Source organism: Branchiostoma lanceolatum, chromosome 1, assembly GCF_035083965.1.
Source record: "Branchiostoma lanceolatum isolate klBraLanc5 chromosome 1, klBraLanc5.hap2, whole genome shotgun sequence".
In the NCBI taxonomy this organism is placed as follows: domain Eukaryota; kingdom Metazoa; phylum Chordata; class Leptocardii; order Amphioxiformes; family Branchiostomatidae; genus Branchiostoma; species Branchiostoma lanceolatum.
The window spans coordinates 40,227,302-40,245,900 of NC_089722.1; the positions used below are offsets into that span (position 1 = coordinate 40,227,302).

Genomic DNA, 18,599 nt, shown 5'->3' on the forward strand with positions numbered 1-18,599 from the left:
ACGTCACCAATGTTGAGCCCTTGGCAAAGACACTTGACATGATTTTCCTAACTAAACCCAGGTGTAAAATGGGTTATTTCACTCTGCTAAAGTAAGTTACCATTGTTACACTTTTTATTGTTTGTACCCTTGGAATTAGCAAACGGGCATTAATCTGCAAATAAATGTTGATCTATTAATTAAAACTTGAGTGAAGTACCACGTCGTCCTTGTCTGTCCAAAAGCAACAACAAACGAAAATAATGAAAGCAGACGCAAATGATGAAAACGATGAAAGCAGACCCTTCTAGGTCAATCATCAGACTAACAGATATTTTTGAATGTAATTCTTTGGTTCATGGTATGAAATGACATGTTCTTATTAATACACATTAACACCTCTTGGATATTATATTAAGCTGCCCAAGAACGCCTCCTCATGGTTCATTTTTAACTCCCGACCACGACCGACTTGCCCCCAACCACCAGCCCACCTGTTCCCAAACGTGTCCAAATCAATTCCAGACCTCCCAACATTTTAAAACATTTGGCAGGTGCAACCGACCTGGAGCCAACCGCGCCAACCTTGCTCCCAACCGACTCTCAACCAACCATGGTTGGGAGAAGGTTGGGACTGATCGAGAGGCCATGGTCGGCTCTGTGTTATGCTAGGGTCACATTTCCATACCGGGTCCCGGCCGGGATGTTTGCGGGAACGTAAAATAAAAATTCATATCAAGAAATATACACAGATCATGCTTATGAATAACCAGTTTACGTTCATGTCTTTTGTTGTCTTCTATGTCGTACTTTTCGTTCCGGCAAAGTGCCCGGCCGGGCCCCGGCTTGGAAATGTGACCCTAGCATAAGAGGGACTTTAACCTATTTCCTGATGCCTAACTATATAGCCAATAGGAAATTGGATGCCAAAAAGTGCATCATTATCCAAAAAAAGGCCCAGAGAGCCTGCAATGGAGGCTAGCAGGTCCGCCTAGTTGTGCATTCACTTCGGCCATTCAGGTCTCTAAGTTCAGGTGGTCAGTCAATATTACCCCTCAGTGCCCCGTCGAGAGCATACGCCCGATAGACACACGCGTTATTATAAAACGTCGCTCAAAGTCGCCTCCAAATAGACTCCAAGTCTTGTGGCTTCGTCGACATAGAGTCATCTCAGAAAACGCGTCTGAAAACCCAGCCATTGTCATCACAGGAACAATCGGAATGTTAACGGGAACCCGACATCTGTTGACTGCCCTTTTCTGCAGCATCGTTGAACACAAGCGTCAATCAAACGTCACGTGACTCGCCTGGTTGGTTCTGTGCCAGGGGGAGTGGAAAACCCCGCATGACGTCAGAAGACGGAAATAGGAGTTAAGTTTCCGCAAAGATGCCAGGTGTTAGAAATAAGTATCAGAAACCTAACCTGGCGTTTTTCTCTCAGCAAGTATCGTGGAACCCCCTGTTGGCAGAACAGCATGGACAAAAACTTATCAACATTAAACATTAGAAAATTAAAAAAGATAAAAATTGTAAAAGACATCGTGTACTCTGGTACCAGTCTATCAATTGAACCTACCAACCCAAGGAAAAACAACTTAGGTAGCAGGTGAAAGAAAACACCGAACGCTCTAGCTGTGCCCTGAACTGAAGTGAATGAAAGGCACATGTACATATAACACTACCTCATAGTTCCGTGTCCCTCCATTGAGACGCGGCCATGCTGAACATTTCGCCAGTTCAGGCGCAGTTACAAGTTTATAGAGTTTTAATGGTTCGCAGAGTATGGCATAATATTTCTCGTGGAAAGGATTGTAGCTGAATCTAACTTGTGACGTTCACAGCGCCTTTTATTCAACCAAAACATGGGGATTAGTGGCGCGTTGAGACATTGTATCCTCCGGCCTATTAATTAACCTACCTAACCAAGCAAAACTAAACCCACATTACCCTCCCAACTCGCAGTTCAAAACACAAACGCACAATGCTCTGAAAGGTACATGTAACACTATCTCATAGTTCCGTGTACCTTTGAGGCGCGGCCAGGCTGAACACTAGTACTCCGTCAGGTCAGGTGTATTCACTAGTCCATATTTCAAGGGTTCACGTAGCATAACATATCTCGTGCAAATGAAAGTAGTACATATACCAGTTTTCTGGAGAAATTGGTGCTTTTCGAGCTGTTGCATCTAAGTTGTGACGTTCACAGTGCCCCTTTATTATTCAACTAAGACATGGGGATCAGTGGCGTATTGATCAGAGCAGCCGTCATCATAGCGATCTGTCACGTCGGTAAGTAACAACGGAAACTTGTTCATTTCCTCATAGATCTGCACCCAACTGGCAGGTTTGTTGCACAGTTTTAACTTTACCAAACCTGAACCATGCCCATCAGGACTTGTTCACTAAGAAAGTTTGTTTCTCATGTCGTTTATCCGACAGTTTAACAGAGTTTGACAGAAAAAGAACATCCACTGATCCCTAAAATCGCCCAGTGATTGAGAGGACAAGTAGAGGATAACGGTAGTCCCATGCTCCCCCACCCTTCCTTCAGCCATGGTTCCATCTTCTCAGACCCAACGATGTCCTGGGGAACAACATGCAACATACTAGAAGTTCTGCAGTACCATCCAAGTCTGTCTACTTGTCATTTCGCGTTTTCGATGAGTTGGACAGAAGAAACAACATCAATCGATCCCTAAAATCGCCTAGTGATCAAGAAGAAATATATAAAACTTAAAAAGAAAAATGTAGTCCCATAGTCTTTTTAAGACCGTCGTTTGCTTCCCTAACCGAAATCAAGCACCCATGTTACACCTGGATGGATTGAGGCAAGTCGTGTATAAGTGTAGTTACCAAGGGCCAGCCAGGAACCGAGCCCGTGACCTCCCGCGACCTCACGCCTACTAGGCCCGTTAACCCCATCTAGACTGGACTTTTTGGGGATATCTGGGACGGTTGGCTCATTCACCACCCCCCCCCTCCCCTCATAACTTCCAAACGGTACGGTATATTTGCAGGAAGTGATTTAGCTGCCCCCCCCCCCCCCCCGTGAGCTATTTTCCTACTGTGTCATGCCGTTTCTATGTATCTGATCATTATTATCATCCGGAAAAAAATGTTAAGGTTGTGAATTACAATATATAACGTGATCACAATTTCCCACTAGCTACATCGACAGCGCGCTGGACCTGGGATCCTACCATGCTTAGGTACAGTCTCACTTTGCCCTGGGACGATACCGGCGTGGACGACTCCTTCGTTAAGTATGTGGTTCAGCTGTGGCAGAGTCAAAGTCAGAGCACGGACATGCGCTGGTAGGTTTTCGTGTGTGTGTGTGTGTGTTTGTTTGTGTGCGTGTGTGTGTGTGTGTGTGTGTGTGTATGTGTGTGTGTGTCTGTTTAATTGCGCTTGTCTGTGAATGTGTGTTTGTAAACGTGTGCGTGCCTGTGTGTCCGTGTATTTGTGTGCATATTTCTATGTCATATACGTGTGTGTATGCATGTATGTATATATATATATATATTTATATAGGTGTGTGTGTGGGGGGGGGGGTGTTTGTGTGGGTGTGTGGGTGGGTGTACTTAGTCGTATTTGCAGGTGCATGTATATGTATGTTTGTGATTTAATGAAATTGTCAAACAGTACAATACACGTGGGCCACAGGCAGCTGTTACTGGTGTCGTGGCCCACACACAAGATAATGTGTACGTATGTGTAACGTTATGTGTATGCGTATCTTTGTGTAAGCCCGCGTGCTTTCGTGTGTGTGTCCGCATGTGCAAATGTGCGTCTGTATGTGTGTATACATGTGATGCATGCGCACGTGTGTGTTTGTTTTGTTTTTTAGTGTTTATTTGTATGTGTGTGTATGCGTGAGTATCTATTCTATTTTTTCTATGTCCTAGACACACTAGTTAACTCCTGACCAAATGGTTTGACAATATACTGTCAATTAAGGAAAATCATTACTGGTAACTTAAAAGGTAAGCATCATATTTGCTATCTATATACATGTATCTTATATGTGTTGTTTTCTGACTGCAACATAGCATTGACGTGCACAGACCGCCAATGGTACAGGAAATCCCGCCATATGTGTGGAGACAGGCCACTTTTATAGATCTACAGCCTGGAACCTGGTACTGCAGGTAGGTTCAACTGATAATTTTGTTTGTTTGTTTGTTTGTTTGTTTTCACCTTCGTAAACGAAGTTATTGTTTTTGGTCTGTTTGTTTGTTTTGCTGTGTTTTCAAGTTTGTTCCCGCTGGCCTGGGTTTAAGTTTGTTCCCGGGCTGAGGTGCAACCGGAGATTTGCAGGAATGCCAAGGTTGAGAGGTTGAACTAACTAAACACACGGCCAAGAAATTCACAAAAACCTCACGTAGATATGAGATCTTCGATTTCTTGTTACCTTCATGAAAACGGAGGTACTGTTATCAGTCTGTCTGTTTGGATGTTTGTCCTGTACGTGTTTACAGTTCTAGACACTTTGGGCACAATAACAGGAAGTTAGGTCAATCTTAAATCTCAGAAAATAGTATAGACTTTAATTTAAATAGATGTTGAACGACTATGACTTCCACTCCCAGGTCGTCACGATGGGTGCATACTACGAGTTTTATGGACATTGACTTTTAAAACAAATCCTTACTATGAAAATGTATCCTACCAAAAGGGTTAACTCGTAGAAAACGTATTTCAGGAATTGCACAATTGTGACAACAAATGGCAACAGAAGTTGTGGAGGGTACGGCCCAATAAAAACTGCACCTAGTAATGGTAAGTGTCTATGTAGTATTTTACCAAGTCAACGAAACCTCGCAGGCTTTTTGTCTGTTTATTTTACTCCATGCACAAACATATTTGAAAATCTTATGGTGTGAATAGGGTGCTGCATATTTTTTTTCATTTTCATTGTGCAACGTTTATTGCCTCCCGGAAGGACGTTCAAGTGTATGTGTATATGTATGCGCATGTAAATTTAAAAGAAATTCATTAAGCATTTCACGGACGTTCGGGTCTGTTTGTGTTTTTCCACAGCTATAGATTCGACGGTTAGGTCCTTTAGCTCCGTGTCAGTCACCAACTCCAGCATCACAGTCGGCTGGCTGTCATTCCAGGAACAGCGGATCCAGAGCCATTTGATGGACGACGTAACTCTATTCTTCTACTACAGGGTGAGGCATAAACTATTAACCTAAGGGTTCAAAACAGTCATATCTGATCATGAAGTAAAAGCGCATAGTTTCGCAAAATAATACCTCATCAATAGTAATGTTTTGGAACTGCAGTGAGGGCCGTTACAACGTTCATGTCATTGTGATGATTGTTCAAAGCGTTCAAACTAAACATAAAGGGGCCCTCTCACTGAGATGCAACTACTTGGTGGCTAGTTGGCAACTAGTTGCAAATGAAGACGCCAACTAGTCTCGCACAGTTGCCAAGTAGTTGCCACGCGGTTTCCAATGAACGCCAATTCGTCTCCTGCAGTGGCGATTTTTTTTTGCCAGTTACTGGACGCGAACTAGTTTTCAACTAGTTTCCAACTAGTTTCCAATATTGGCTCCCGATTTAAAACCATAAGTTGCCAATAGGTCCCCATCAGTCACCAAAAAGGTGTCATTTATTTTGTCAAAAGTAATAAGTCAGCTTCAAGGGTTGTTTGCTCTAATAAATATACAAACATATATCATTACACATACATGATACAAAATACATAATAAAGTGAAATCTGGTATATTGTTCGTATCAGAACGTTTTGGTCATTTCTGTCATTGTAAAAGAAGTCTAACGTTATGCTTATATTTCATAATATGTTAATCATGTTACACCATGTATCATAAGTGAACATCCTTTCATCACTGCTAATCTTTTTTATGCGTTTTAGTAATTTTACATTGGTTTTTGATTCAGTAGTAGGGCTCCATTTGCAAATGCGTCGCGCGTCAGTGTGAGTGCTTGGCAACTTTTCGCAACTAGTTGGCGTCTGTCATTTGCAACTTGTTGCCAACTAGTCGCCAAGTAGTTGCATCTCAGTGAGAGGGCCCTTTAAGCTATTGACGAAAAAAATATCAAGTGTATTGAGATTAGAATGGATGTGTTTATTTTAATCATCTTTCGTTACTGTAATACATCATTTTTCTGGGACCGAAATAAGAAAGGCAGAGAGATGGGGGCCCGGGGAGGGAGATATATAAGGCGAATTTTTTTTTTTTTCAGCTGGAGATTACACCAGTTGAGAGGGAAACAAGAAGTTCACAGATGCTCTACAACGAGACTACATTACATGGAACTTTTACCGGACTCACTCCCGGAAAGGAATACGAAGTTAGTACAGTCGAGATCAGTTAGCCTTCATCGGCAGTACTCTAACAGAGATAATTACACGTCCACGGCCTGTGAGGCAGCTGAAGATGCATAAAACCTTATGATTACTTCGTGACATATTTCTGTTAACATGTTACTAATTCAAGGACGCATTCATTCGCCTGAGCACTACTACTATTGTCATTCAATCGAGTGCAGACTAGGACACGGTACTGCGAAACTGATTGAAGAAGTTTGTTGAATTTCAATGATACAAATAACCATGAGACAGCACTGTAAAAAATCTTTGTGTGGAGATCTTTTTTGACCAACAATTAACAGGCAATTGTTGGCGATCTAAAGTGTGATTTTTTCCGGTTTCAGATTAAGTTGACAGCAGCTGGAGACAATCCCGCAGTCAAGGGCTATCCTTATTATTGGAGAATGACAACCACCGCCATCATTGCTACTGGTGAGTAGAGTTTAGAACATTTCCACCCACGTCACTATGATAACTATTGGTATAAGTGATGAATAGGTAGACAAAACAAATACTTTTTTCGTTGAAGAGATTCATCAGTCACATATAATCACAGTTACTAGAGCATTCTACGATCAGTGGCATATTTAAAAGGCAACAAACACGTACCTCCAAATGTTCGACGTCCACTCTACGTCTTATTTACGGGGAGACCTAGTCTCGCGACAACACGAAAAGCCCACAGAAAGATAAAAGAGACAGTCCACATCCAGTCAGGACGCACTGGGATGAACCGTAACGAAGGTTGGGAACTGCCCAAGTCCTACTTACCCCTGCCCCGCAAGGAGGCGGGGGAGGCCAGAAGATCTGCACAAGTCTCGTCCTAGTCTCGTGTTCTCTCGCGAGACGGTCACTCCGTGAACAAGACGTACAATAGACGTCGAACATTTGGAGGTACGGGTTTGTTACCTTTAAAATATGCCACTGATCGAAGAATGTTCTAGTAACAAAGACTGTTTTGACTATAGAGCTAGTAGTGCAAGTGATACATTATACGTTCAATTATCCATATGCTTGTACTTAGGTTGATTTAACTGTTTGTTTTCATGTATAGTTGTAGAAGTCCTTACGAAAGTCTCTATACTGTTGTTGAGTTGATAAGGATTGTCGTATAACTATTGGCAGCCATTTGGATTGAGCCTAAGGGTTGACACTTGGTAGCTCTGACATATATAAATACTGGTCACTATGTCAGTGGTTCTTCCCGTTTTTTATACATGCAAGATGCATCCTCATAAAGGCTACATTGTATAAAGAAGTGCTAAAATGTATTATACCTAAAGCATGCTCCTGCGTTTTCAGATCCTTCTCCTGTAGCAAAAGTGCCCATAGTCACCACTGGTTCGACATCCGTGACTTTGAACCTGATTCCACCGACGGAGGGGTTTGTAGACCTGTTCCAAATACGGGCGACTTCATCACATCACACAAGGTAAAGGACACCGGTCAATTTTAGAATCTTTTATAAAACATCTTCTGTTGTTCCTTGTTTTACAAAGGTACAGGCAATTAAACGTTGAGCCTGAGGTTTGTTTGGTAACATAAGTGATGCAATTGATATGCTGATGTCACAAACTGAGAATCTACAGCACAATCACAAATTAACTAATCTTTCGAGCTATTGAAAGGTTGGTATCTTATATATTCTCATCTGTACTGCTTTCGATTTTCCAGCCCTCTTGTAAATGTACCATTTCCAAACGAGACGTTAAAAGGTGTCACTACGACTCTGTTTAATCTGTGGCCTGAGACGACCTACAACGTGTCGGTGACGACAGTCGCCAGCGGCAGAACGGGTCAAGCTAAGGTTGTTGCCTTCACGACAGGTAAGACCTTTTAAGACCACAAAAACATTGCAATGTTCAATTATAATTCAGTTTGAATAAATGAATAAATTAATGAATGTCTTACTAATATGTGGTACGTCGCAGCTAATCGCTTAATTGTATCCACTGTACAATACATAATACATAATAACATACAATAAAATAGTACAAATGACGCATTTCTTCTTCTTCCTTTCTTTGGCAGTCCAGTCTCGGGAGACTATCTGTGCATACAAATAACGCCTAAGACATACATATCAAAAACACCAGGACAAATTTTGTACAGGGCCACGACTGTAACTAAATAGCTATAACTCTTTTTAATCTTTCAGAGGCTGTCCTCATCGATGCAAAGCTCGTTGGCTCAGTCACAGCGGTCCTCGTGGTTGTTCTGATTGCAGCAGCCTTCTGTATTGTGCGGATCGTTAAGAGGCTGAGATACAAGTTAGACCCGACACAGTTATTCAGAGAAGTCCTTGAGGTAAACCAAAGCTTACGATTGATATTTACCTTTACCGAGGAGGTCTAAACCCCATTTGCAGTTAGATGTGCCAAGGGTAGGTGTGACAGGTCGTTCAGTGTGATGTAACCAGCTGCTGCTGCCTGCCAAGCCGGTGTGTTACGCCGAAGGGCGGTTATATCTTTATAGATACAGATACGTTTTCTGTGACATTTGTTTGTAGTTGTGTGCATGCGTGCCATGTGTGTGCTTCTAGATAGCATGAGTCGAGAAGTTGGGATGACCCCCTATGATATTTTTCATGTGGGTAGGTGTCAGAAATACGATTGACAAGTTTGATTATGGACCTCTAGGTGGTTGACGATGGTACGTACTGCAGTGAAACGTCCAAGGCATAACTGAGCATCCTAACTGCCGTATGTTGTTCCCCAGGACATCGTTGGGTCTGAGAAGATGGAGCCATGGCTGAAGGACAGAAAGGACCTGTTCTTGGAGGAGCTGATCGGAGAGGGAGAGTTCGGTCACGTGAGGAGGGGCGTGCTGAGGGAAGAAGGACAACAGGCCGTCATTGTAGCTGCCAAGACGCTCAGGTACGAATAACGTTTTGAACAGTTGAACAGCAGGTTAACAAAATGACAAAACAAAACTTCACGGAGTGAAACGGTTGGGATCTAGATAGCCTACCTGTTCCTCGCCGTAATTCTATTGGCAAAATTCTAAAGTTAATCAACACAATACAGTGTTGAAAAGCAAATGATAAAGCAAATGCATGCTACATGTTTGATTTCTTGTAAACATGTATCGTCACTTTAACTACAGGGTGGACAGAGCCAACGAGATGACCTACCGGGACTTCGCGAAGGAAGCGAGCCTGTTGGTGGAAGTCAACGATGATGGAGGTCACGTGAACGTCGTCAGTCTGATTGGGCTGGTGATTGAAGGAGTGAAAAAGAAAGGTACAAACTGCGGAATTGCATTTTGAAATGTTGCAAGCTGCATAAACAACTGGGAAATGTCTGAATCAATTTCATTTGTTAGCAGTTGGACATGACAGAAAATCAGGATGTGTGATGATGATAATTGGCAATAACAAAGATGAGCTTTTCTATCACAACGTTTCTTTAAAATGTAAATCCTTTCTTTTCAGATCCACGGTACATCCTTGTTGAGTACGCCGAGCCAGGAGAGTTACTCTGGTACCTGCTGAGCATTCAGAACAACCGTTGCCATGCAGACATCCCGCCGGGCCTAGGGCGACAGCTCACCGAGGTGGCCATCGACATCGCCCGGGGGATGCTCGAGCTCAAACGCCGTCGGGTAACTCATGTTTTTCTGCCACATTTTTACTCTGTAATGTTCTGTATCACCTTGCACGTCGTTTTGCTCCTCATCAGATTATGAACTTGCAGATCCCAATTAAAGCAGCAATCATGGAAACTAACCATAGCTGAAACTTAGTGAGCCGCGTTATAAACAGGTATCCTTAACATTATATACTATATAGCAAAGATTAGTAATTTATCTCTATATGTTTGGGGGTGTTGTTCATTTCGATCCTCAGGGACAGCCATGGATGTATCCGTGACGTAAATGGTACGAATACTTATTTGATCTTGACAAAATGTTAGCGCTTCGAGCTCAAATAAGCAATAAGACTTTAAGTGAGTACTGTAAGGTTTGTGATGTTTAGCTCATGTATGTATCTTTATTGCTTTTAGATTACTTCTAATCGTAAACCATGCTGCATTTTAGCCAATGAAGGCTGCTACAATATGTTGTGTCTTGCAACGACGTAATAAAGCCATTCATTCAATGCCTCTATCTTCACAATAAACTCCGCCCTGATCGCCCCTACCAGATCACCCACCGTGACCTGGCGTGCAGGAACATCGTCTTGTCCTCTCCGGACGGCCAGGCCGGACGGCTGGTCGCCAAAATCTCCGACTTCGGACTGGCCCGTGACGTGTACGTGACGACACAGTACATGAGACACCCTCTGGTAGGTACTCTACTGTACTAGACAAGGATCACCTCTTACTCTGTTAAATTCATGGTAAATAAACACTTTTCTTTCTTTAGTAGCATTGCCATTTTTGCTAAACTGTGAACAATTAATGACAGAAGAAAGAAATTCATGAAGAAATTAAAGACTGAAAGCAGATATAGGACGTTTCCACATGTGGATGATGATGATGATGATGATGATGATGATGATGATGATGATGATGATGGTGATGATTATGATTATGACGGACACATCATTCCTTGAACCGCATTAATTCTCACAATAACGCATTTGCCCATACTGGCCATAGACCAACCTACTGCTGCCTATCAAGTGGATGGCGATAGAGTCTCTGATCGAGGGTGTTTACAGCTGTAAGAGCGACATGTGGGGGTTCGGAGTCGTGCTGTGGGAGATAGCGACTTTGGGTGAGTGCCTCTTTGCTATTTTGGCCTGAAGACTGTATTTTCTACTTATTCCTGTCTAAAACGTTCCTGCATGTTAATCGGCTGGGCTTGATATCAGTACAGGTCTGTCTCTGGAATGAATACCAGCAGATGTCTTTGACATAACAATGAGAAACATGCTAAAGTCGTGTACTGCAATGATATATCCTGGTTCCTAGATGCACTGCTGAAAACCCGAGTGCGAGCGGAAGTGTAGAAGACCAGACTGTATGGTTTCTCTTCGCAATATCTATGGTAAGAAGCGTCATGTAAGTAGCACACATTTTCTTTTCACCATACTTAGTGCTGTAACTGACTGTAAAATCTATAAAATTCCAGGAGGGACCCCTTACCCCGAGGTTTGTGGGTACGAGACTCTGGTGACGAGGCTGCGACGAGGGTACCGGCTGCAGAAACCGAACGGGTGTTCGGACGAGCTGTAAGTAAAACAGTTACTGTGGTGTTGGAATTTGTGAGAGTCTATTATGAAGTCACTGGAGCTTGCCCTACCTCTAAGTTGGTAAACTTTCCAACCAGACTCTGTAGCACGTGTCCCAAAATCCTTGTATTTTGGGGCTTAAACGAAACAGTGCAATGCAATGAAATGCAAAGCATTGGTCGTATACTAAGTAAAGTGTCTGATTTTGGCAGTCTAATGTTTGATCAGGAGATTCATATCTGAACATCGATTTTTTTCAATGGCGCACCTCAGAGACTGATTACTTTACCACAATGAATGAAATGTTGTTTTGAGTTTGCGTTTCTGTGTCTGTGTTTCTGTGTTCGTGTCTGAATGTATGCATCTTCAGTACTGCGCTGTTTTAGTGTGTGCGGCAGGAAAGGGTCGCAAAGCAGTATGGGTAAGGGGTGAAGTCTGCCACCTGTAATTGCATCATTTACCATATATATCAAGACTGTGTTTCAGAATGCCTCAAAATCAATAATTCTATGCTTACTAATACAAAGAACAGATCAGTGTCAATAGAGTCCTGATAATTTTTACAATTCTGCGCATGACTAATAGGTACGAACTGATGAACCTCTGCTGGCTGGATGACCCGGATGTAAGGCCCACCCCTGACGTCATGGAGGACATATTGGGGCAACTGCTGCAACAGAACAAGGTACTGTTTTTACAGGTTTGCGTAGCAAAACCTTTGCTGGTTTCGTCAGCATGTGTGGTGGCCGCCATCTTGATTTTGTGACGTAGCAGGGAAGCCATGCCGTTTCATTGGGACGGGTGTTTTTTGGGGTCGCTAGCGTTCTCTCTATTATTAACCAATCGGCACACAACTATCACACATTCGACTCAAATAAAAAGAAAAATTTAATACCAATTTATATTTATAAAAAGACCCCGTAATCGCTAAACTAACATACCAAACCTGAAGTATATGTAGCACAAATACTTTACTCTAGTTCATAGAATGATGTTCTTCATGTAGGTAAATTCTTATATTATCTCACCAGAACAAGCTTAATGTAGAGAATACCAAAGTGGCTGTGTTACCATGGATGATCTAGATATCGCAAGATAACAATAACAAGATAGATTTGGAAACGATCAGACGTTTCAGATAGCATACATGACCTTTTGTCAGTGATTGAAGTAAGGTCTGTGAGGGGGGGGGGGATACCTTTAGGACCTATCATGAAAAACTGTTGATTTTGGATGCATTTTACTCTCGTCACAGGCTTTCTTTCCCGACACCTAGAGACGGACAAGCCTCCACTGGACAATCATCTGCCAAGTGTTAAATCTTTAGTCTTTGATAGAACATTGACCCACCAAAGACTGCACAAATATTCATAAACTCATCCCATGCACAATTGTCATTTGTAGAGTAATTTACTGGATCTGATACATAGTAGAGGCTTCTCTGCGTTATGTCGTATGCAGTTGTATAGTTGTTTGATATCATTCTAAACCAGAAACTCAAGTTTGTTCACTAACAATTACCAACAACTGAATACATATTGGTAGGCTCTACCAGCCTCTGTGGGTCGCTGGGAAAATAGTAGAAATTGGCCAAATAGAGTCAATTGTATGAAGGGAGTCGGCTACGGAGAGAGGGTCCAATATTGCAACCTAACTAGGCCTGCGAATGTAACCCTCCATGGCCTAAGTCCCCCGGCAAATATTCTCCCTATAGCCGGCGTAGTTAGTCTGGTAGAGACTAGCATATTGGAGCCTGCGCTGAGACATTTACCCGCTATTTTCCTCAAGGTTCAGTTTTAACTACCCGTATCGTATAGCCAGGAGTTGCAGTATTTTTCAAACGCTACTATAACTGAGCATTTCGTACATGCAAAGTACCTAATAGAGCCAATGTAAAGCTTAGAAGATGGTAAAAGTTTTCATTTTTGTAGATATTTTCATCCACATTTGTTAAATTGGATTTGTGAGCAGATGGAAAGTTACAGTAGTCACACTTTCAAAGTTCGAATAGCTCTTTTCAGAGGGTTCCCATATGTATGGACCTTAGCTGACTCATTAATACAGAAGAAGAAGAAGAACTTTATTGCGCGACAATTTTAACGGGTACAATGTATGGCAATTTGTAGATACATAACAATCAACTATTTCTAATATCTAACAATTTCAAAGAAGTTATCTACATCTACACAATACTCAGCCTATCTATAACATGAATAACAATCGATCTAATAATGTGCGTTGTAATGGCTAAAACAGTATACAATGTAATTATGATAATGATAATATTCTGTGTCAGGAATGTAAAACAATGTCTCGTTTTTGCCCAGAGTTGTATATGAATTGGCCTACATAGGTAGATATAAGAGCAGGGCATGACAATATTGGTTATGGTGACGCCAACTATATTTTGTACCACACAGGCTGTTTCGGTTTTTCTTTGACTAATCACTGTTGATAATGCGTTAGATTTGCTATATTTGAGTCAACCTTTACAATGTTTTAAACGATGTGCAGTATTTGTACAAAAAATAATAAGAACATTGATGTGCATTCTTGCAAGTTTGAAATAAATGTGTTTAGCCAAGAAATACTCAGCAACCCTCTTGTCCAAATGGTCGTCATAACCCGGTGTCGGGTTCATGGGGGCCAATCCCTTTTGTGCACGCATATTCATTTCATTTATTTATTTTACCAGTGGATACGCAGGTCTTAAGCTTAACCTGATTTTTAGGTTTACTGGAATAATACAATACACAAGTATCACGAGGATATAACAAGTTAAAACTCGGTACCAGTCCCAATGATCATCACAAAGTCCACTTCTGTAAGCCGACACGGTAGAGTGTTAATATGCCGAACTAGAGCTGTATCTAGTTCTATCTCTTGTAAAGTATACGTAGGCTTCGATCGGATCAATGAAAACCGATATTCTAGATCATAAGACATTATTTTAACCAATAACAACAACATCTGCTATGATATACAACAATTGTTTCACAAGTTAATGCATTTCGCCTATGAAACTGTGAAAATGTATTGACCTTTCCTTTGCTATATGGAAGTGTGTTTCTATTAGCAACGGGTGTCATAGAAATATGGCGTGGGTTTTAAAGGTTCAGGCTGCTGATTCTTAGCATTCTCGTCAAGTGAAACAAACAAACAGAAAACAAGTCCTGTTCAAGAATGATAGCTGTAATGACTAATTAATCCACAACTTATTAATAAACTGAACCGTTATTTGGAACTGACGTCACCATTCCTCCTTCTGACGTCATATGCGGTCTCATACCGAGGTGACCTGTACCCCTGACTCCACCGCTGTCATTGGTGCATTGAAATAGAAGAAGCCCTGTAGAAAGGAACAGCAACGAGGTTACACACTAGCTACCCACCATTCTCAGCCAGAATTCCTAGATCGTTTACTACTTATGACGTTCAAGTCATCCAAAAACCTCTTTCTCCTCAACGATCGTAACAGAAATCCAATTATCTGTTTATTCAATTGTTCACTACACGTTGGAACTTTTGTGCGCTATGGAATGAAAGCAAGGCAATAAATGGAGTATCTCACATTTGGATCTGCCTCTAGTTGTTTTCTGATAGTTGTGGCGTCCGGCCTGATCTTCTCGTTAAACTTCCAGCACTGCAGCATCAGCTGGTATCTATGTAAGGGGAATGAAATATCATGTTCACCCCACCCCATAGTTTTAGCACATGCATTACACCCACACAATATTGGTTTCTGCCATATCATAAATCATAGCACGCTTTCCCATCGAGTTAAACGGATTATACTAATCCTTTAATAAAACATTGTGCAGAAATCTGAAAAAAGACATTGCAAGGGGGAAAATTGAATTTATATTTGCCCCCCCCCTCCGTCCCCAATGGACAAACTCCAGGCGTACCTTTCCTCTGTACACAGTAATGGTCTTGGGAGTCTAAAGTGGTTTTGCAGGGCATCATATAGTCTTCCGGCACCTTCCATTCCCGGGTACGGCGTGCGACCGAGCTGCGCCACTTCCCACAACAGGACCCCAAAAGACCAACTGGAAAGTAAAGACCTCTGTCACAATGTTGTGTCGAAGGAGTGATTAGTTTCCAGTTTGATGATGTCGAATGACCAAATAGGTCTAGTGGTTATAGGTTTTGTCCTAGAGAAAGGCACTTTACACTCCATCTAGGTGCAAAATGGGTATCTGACTTCGGTTGGGGAGATAAATTGTAGTGTAAGGAGACGGATGTGTCCACCTCCCAATACCGTGCCCCAGACACGGTGGATTACAAGCCACTGCTCCTGCGGCCTAGCAGGGACGCATGAACAGTAGAGGTTTGATCCTTACCGTCTCATCTTACTTACGTCTGGTGAACAGCTCGTAATTGTAAAACATCGGTCTGACATACAATACTCACACGTCGCTCTTGTCGGTGAACAAAGCCTCGTTCTTCAGCCCCTCTGGTGCCATCCACTTCAACGGTAAGAGGTCGCTGCTCTGGATAAACGGACAGGAGTTGTGAGCAATTATTTGAAGTTACTTACATTATCTTAGTACTTAGTGAGTGATGCCGTGGTTAGTTACCTTGCCTCTGGACCAAGAAAAGTTTGAATCCCAGCTGTGACGCTCTCCCAATATGCACACTACCGACAATGGTCGCAGTCTTTAGGATGGGGCGTCAAGCCGCGGTCCACTGTTCATTGATTTGTACTTGTCGAAAAGAGTTGGTGGAATTTCCCTGGTACAATGGACCTATAAATATCTTACATAACGTATGTCTTCTCCGCAGTAACCAGTGGAAGAATAGGTCTATATTTCAGTGAGCTTAACTTTTTCCTTGTCACTTAGAAAGCTGAAGAAACTTGTATCTGACATTTTTCATGTGCATACTATTTTATTTTTCTATCTGAACATTATGATTTAATTCTTACAAGGTTGCACGTTCTGCAGATGTGTAACATTAAAACTTCAGTCCGATCGGAACTAGCCAAAACTATTATGCAAGATACCGTCCAGGGAGGAAGAAAGAGGGGTAGGCAACGGAAAAGATGGGAGGATAATATCGGATAATGGACAGGTGTGACACTAAGTGAAACACCGGCAAAGGTGGAGAAACCAGGTCTTCTGTGCTAATCCAGAGTTCAAATAGTGAGACTAATTACATGAGATAGCTGTGATGAGTTCAGACAAGTCCGACCTACCCTGTCCTGCCGATGGTACCCCACAGCGTACATGTCCCGGGCCAGCCCGAAGTCCGCGATCTTGGCGGTTCCCTTCCCACAGATCAGGATGTTCCGGGCAGCGATGTCTCGGTGAACCAGCTGGGCACATGCAAGATCAGGACAAGCTGCTATTTAGTCTATTTTTGTTGGTTTTCGGCCAAAAGATGACCGAGACCTTATTGTAACCATTTGAAACCCAATAAAAATCCCTTTACAACTTGAAGGTTCACTGAGTCAAATAAATACATGCAGTTGGCTTCGGAAGTTCGGAGAAAAGCACAAAAGATTCTATGCTACATAAAGAAATAAATACAGTGCTACGGGCCGGGAAGGTGTGTGCTATTCATAAATCACATTTTACATCTCATTGAGTGATTATCTAATATATGATTTTCTATATCTTGGCTGTCGAGTGTTTCTCACCCTCCTGCTTGCTAGGTGCTCCAGGCCGCAGCACACTTCCACCATCATGTTCTCGAAGATGTGCCGTTTGTTGACCAGAACGGTCCTGTTGAGTTTGGACTCCGTACGTAACGTCCACAGCAGATGAAGGAGATTCCCGTGTTCGGCATATTCCAGCACCAGTTGGAGCGGCCCTGCAGGAAAATGTCCATGATAATTTGGGTATCTACTAGTGCTGCGTACCTAAGCGTGGCATCAGGTACAGGTACAGGTACCGGTACAGAGGTTTAGACACAGGTCCGGACCTGTACCTGTACCTAATCAATTTTTAGTATCTACTACATCTTTAACTCGACATGGCTGTACACATGTGCCTTCTTAACGTTGATATCGGTGTCGTCTTCTCAGTGTTTTGTTGAACTAGTGTAACTTTCGGGCAAAACAGGTATGAAAGCCCCCAAAAGTATTATAGTACTTGAGATGGAAAAAATATAAACATACCATCATGTCTTTAATGTACCAAATATGTATGCTTATTTACAGATATCAAGTGTACATAGGTGGATAGTGGTACTTTCTTAATCTACTTTGAATGCATTTTTTTCTGCAGACTATCGAAAACATAGCTACCCTGAACAAACAAGCAAACAGAGAAGCAAACACTCAGCGCTGCAGAACTGACCGTCTCTGAAACAGATGCCTTTGAGCCCGATAACGTTGCCATGGTGACCACATAACAACATGGTGAAGGTTTCCCTCAGGAGGGCTTTACGGGCGTTGGGGTCTTCGTTGTCTGGAACAAATAAGTAACCAACAGTTTTTCTCAGCTATGTTCTCATAAACACGTTTTACCTTGAAGTTCGTATACGTGACTTCTATGTACTAGTGGCGTTTAATCTAAAACGAACAGTAGAATCAAACTTTATGAGCCGCTGCAATAAGAAGTATGTGCTAATTGGAAAGGGAACACTTGCAAGCAAATGAACAATTATTTATATTCACCTTCACATGGTTTGGCAAATTACTGCTATGTTTATTCTCACAAAACACATTCATATATATAGTGACCAGTCCAGCACTTGCTACATTATGTAATCGGACACCACCACAGGGTGTCTGCTACTTTATCAGTAACCATGGTGACAGCCGTCTGGACCAGGTCATTGACCTTTAAGTTATTTGTTTGCATAAGAAGAAGAAGTGGAGCAAAAACAATGTGTTTCCCTTCCGTAAAATGATGTTATTATTAACAAGTAGAAATAGCAAAATTACCTTTCAGTTTCTTGACGGCTACCACTTCATTGTCATCATCAGGTTCTGTAAGCGTTGCCTTGACTACATGACCAAAAGCGCCCTCTCCCAGCATCTGTTGGACCTGCAGCCTGCCCCTGTCGACCTCCCTTTCTTTCAGCAGCTCCATGTCGATACTGCTTGACAAGGAACTTTCTGGAAGCTGCATTACGGCCTAAAAAAAAGAA

At 42.2% G+C, this 18,599-nt stretch overlaps 2 protein-coding genes across 2 annotated transcripts; one reads left to right on the forward strand and one right to left on the reverse strand.

The window, feature by feature from the left end:
* The first annotated feature begins 2,022 nt into the window (after positions 1-2,022).
* Positions 2,023-13,267, forward strand: LOC136422923 (tyrosine-protein kinase receptor Tie-1-like). Its single transcript, XM_066410855.1, has 18 exons — positions 2,023-2,268; positions 3,146-3,293; positions 4,029-4,127; positions 4,682-4,758; positions 5,020-5,156; positions 6,199-6,306; positions 6,670-6,757; positions 7,628-7,757; positions 8,000-8,151; positions 8,484-8,632; positions 9,044-9,201; positions 9,431-9,567; positions 9,759-9,928; positions 10,470-10,610; positions 10,927-11,044; positions 11,402-11,501; positions 12,087-12,186; positions 12,757-13,267. The coding sequence occupies exons 1-18, from the start codon at positions 2,211-2,213 to the stop codon at positions 12,775-12,777; spliced, it is 2,091 nt and encodes a 696-aa protein (XP_066266952.1). The 5' UTR covers positions 2,023-2,210; the 3' UTR covers positions 12,778-13,267.
* Positions 13,268-13,564: 297 nt separating this feature from the next.
* LOC136422934 (fibroblast growth factor receptor homolog 1-like) lies at positions 13,565-18,581 on the reverse strand. The gene is made up of 8 exons (XM_066410864.1): positions 18,394-18,581; positions 17,804-17,914; positions 17,143-17,315; positions 16,699-16,818; positions 15,915-15,994; positions 15,410-15,550; positions 15,073-15,163; positions 13,565-14,850 (listed from the first exon to the last, which is right to left on the reverse strand). Exons 1-8 carry the CDS (start codon positions 18,578-18,580, stop codon positions 14,785-14,787), a joined length of 969 nt encoding a protein of 322 aa, XP_066266961.1. The 5' UTR covers position 18,581; the 3' UTR covers positions 13,565-14,784.
* Between the last annotated feature and the right edge of the window lie 18 nt (positions 18,582-18,599).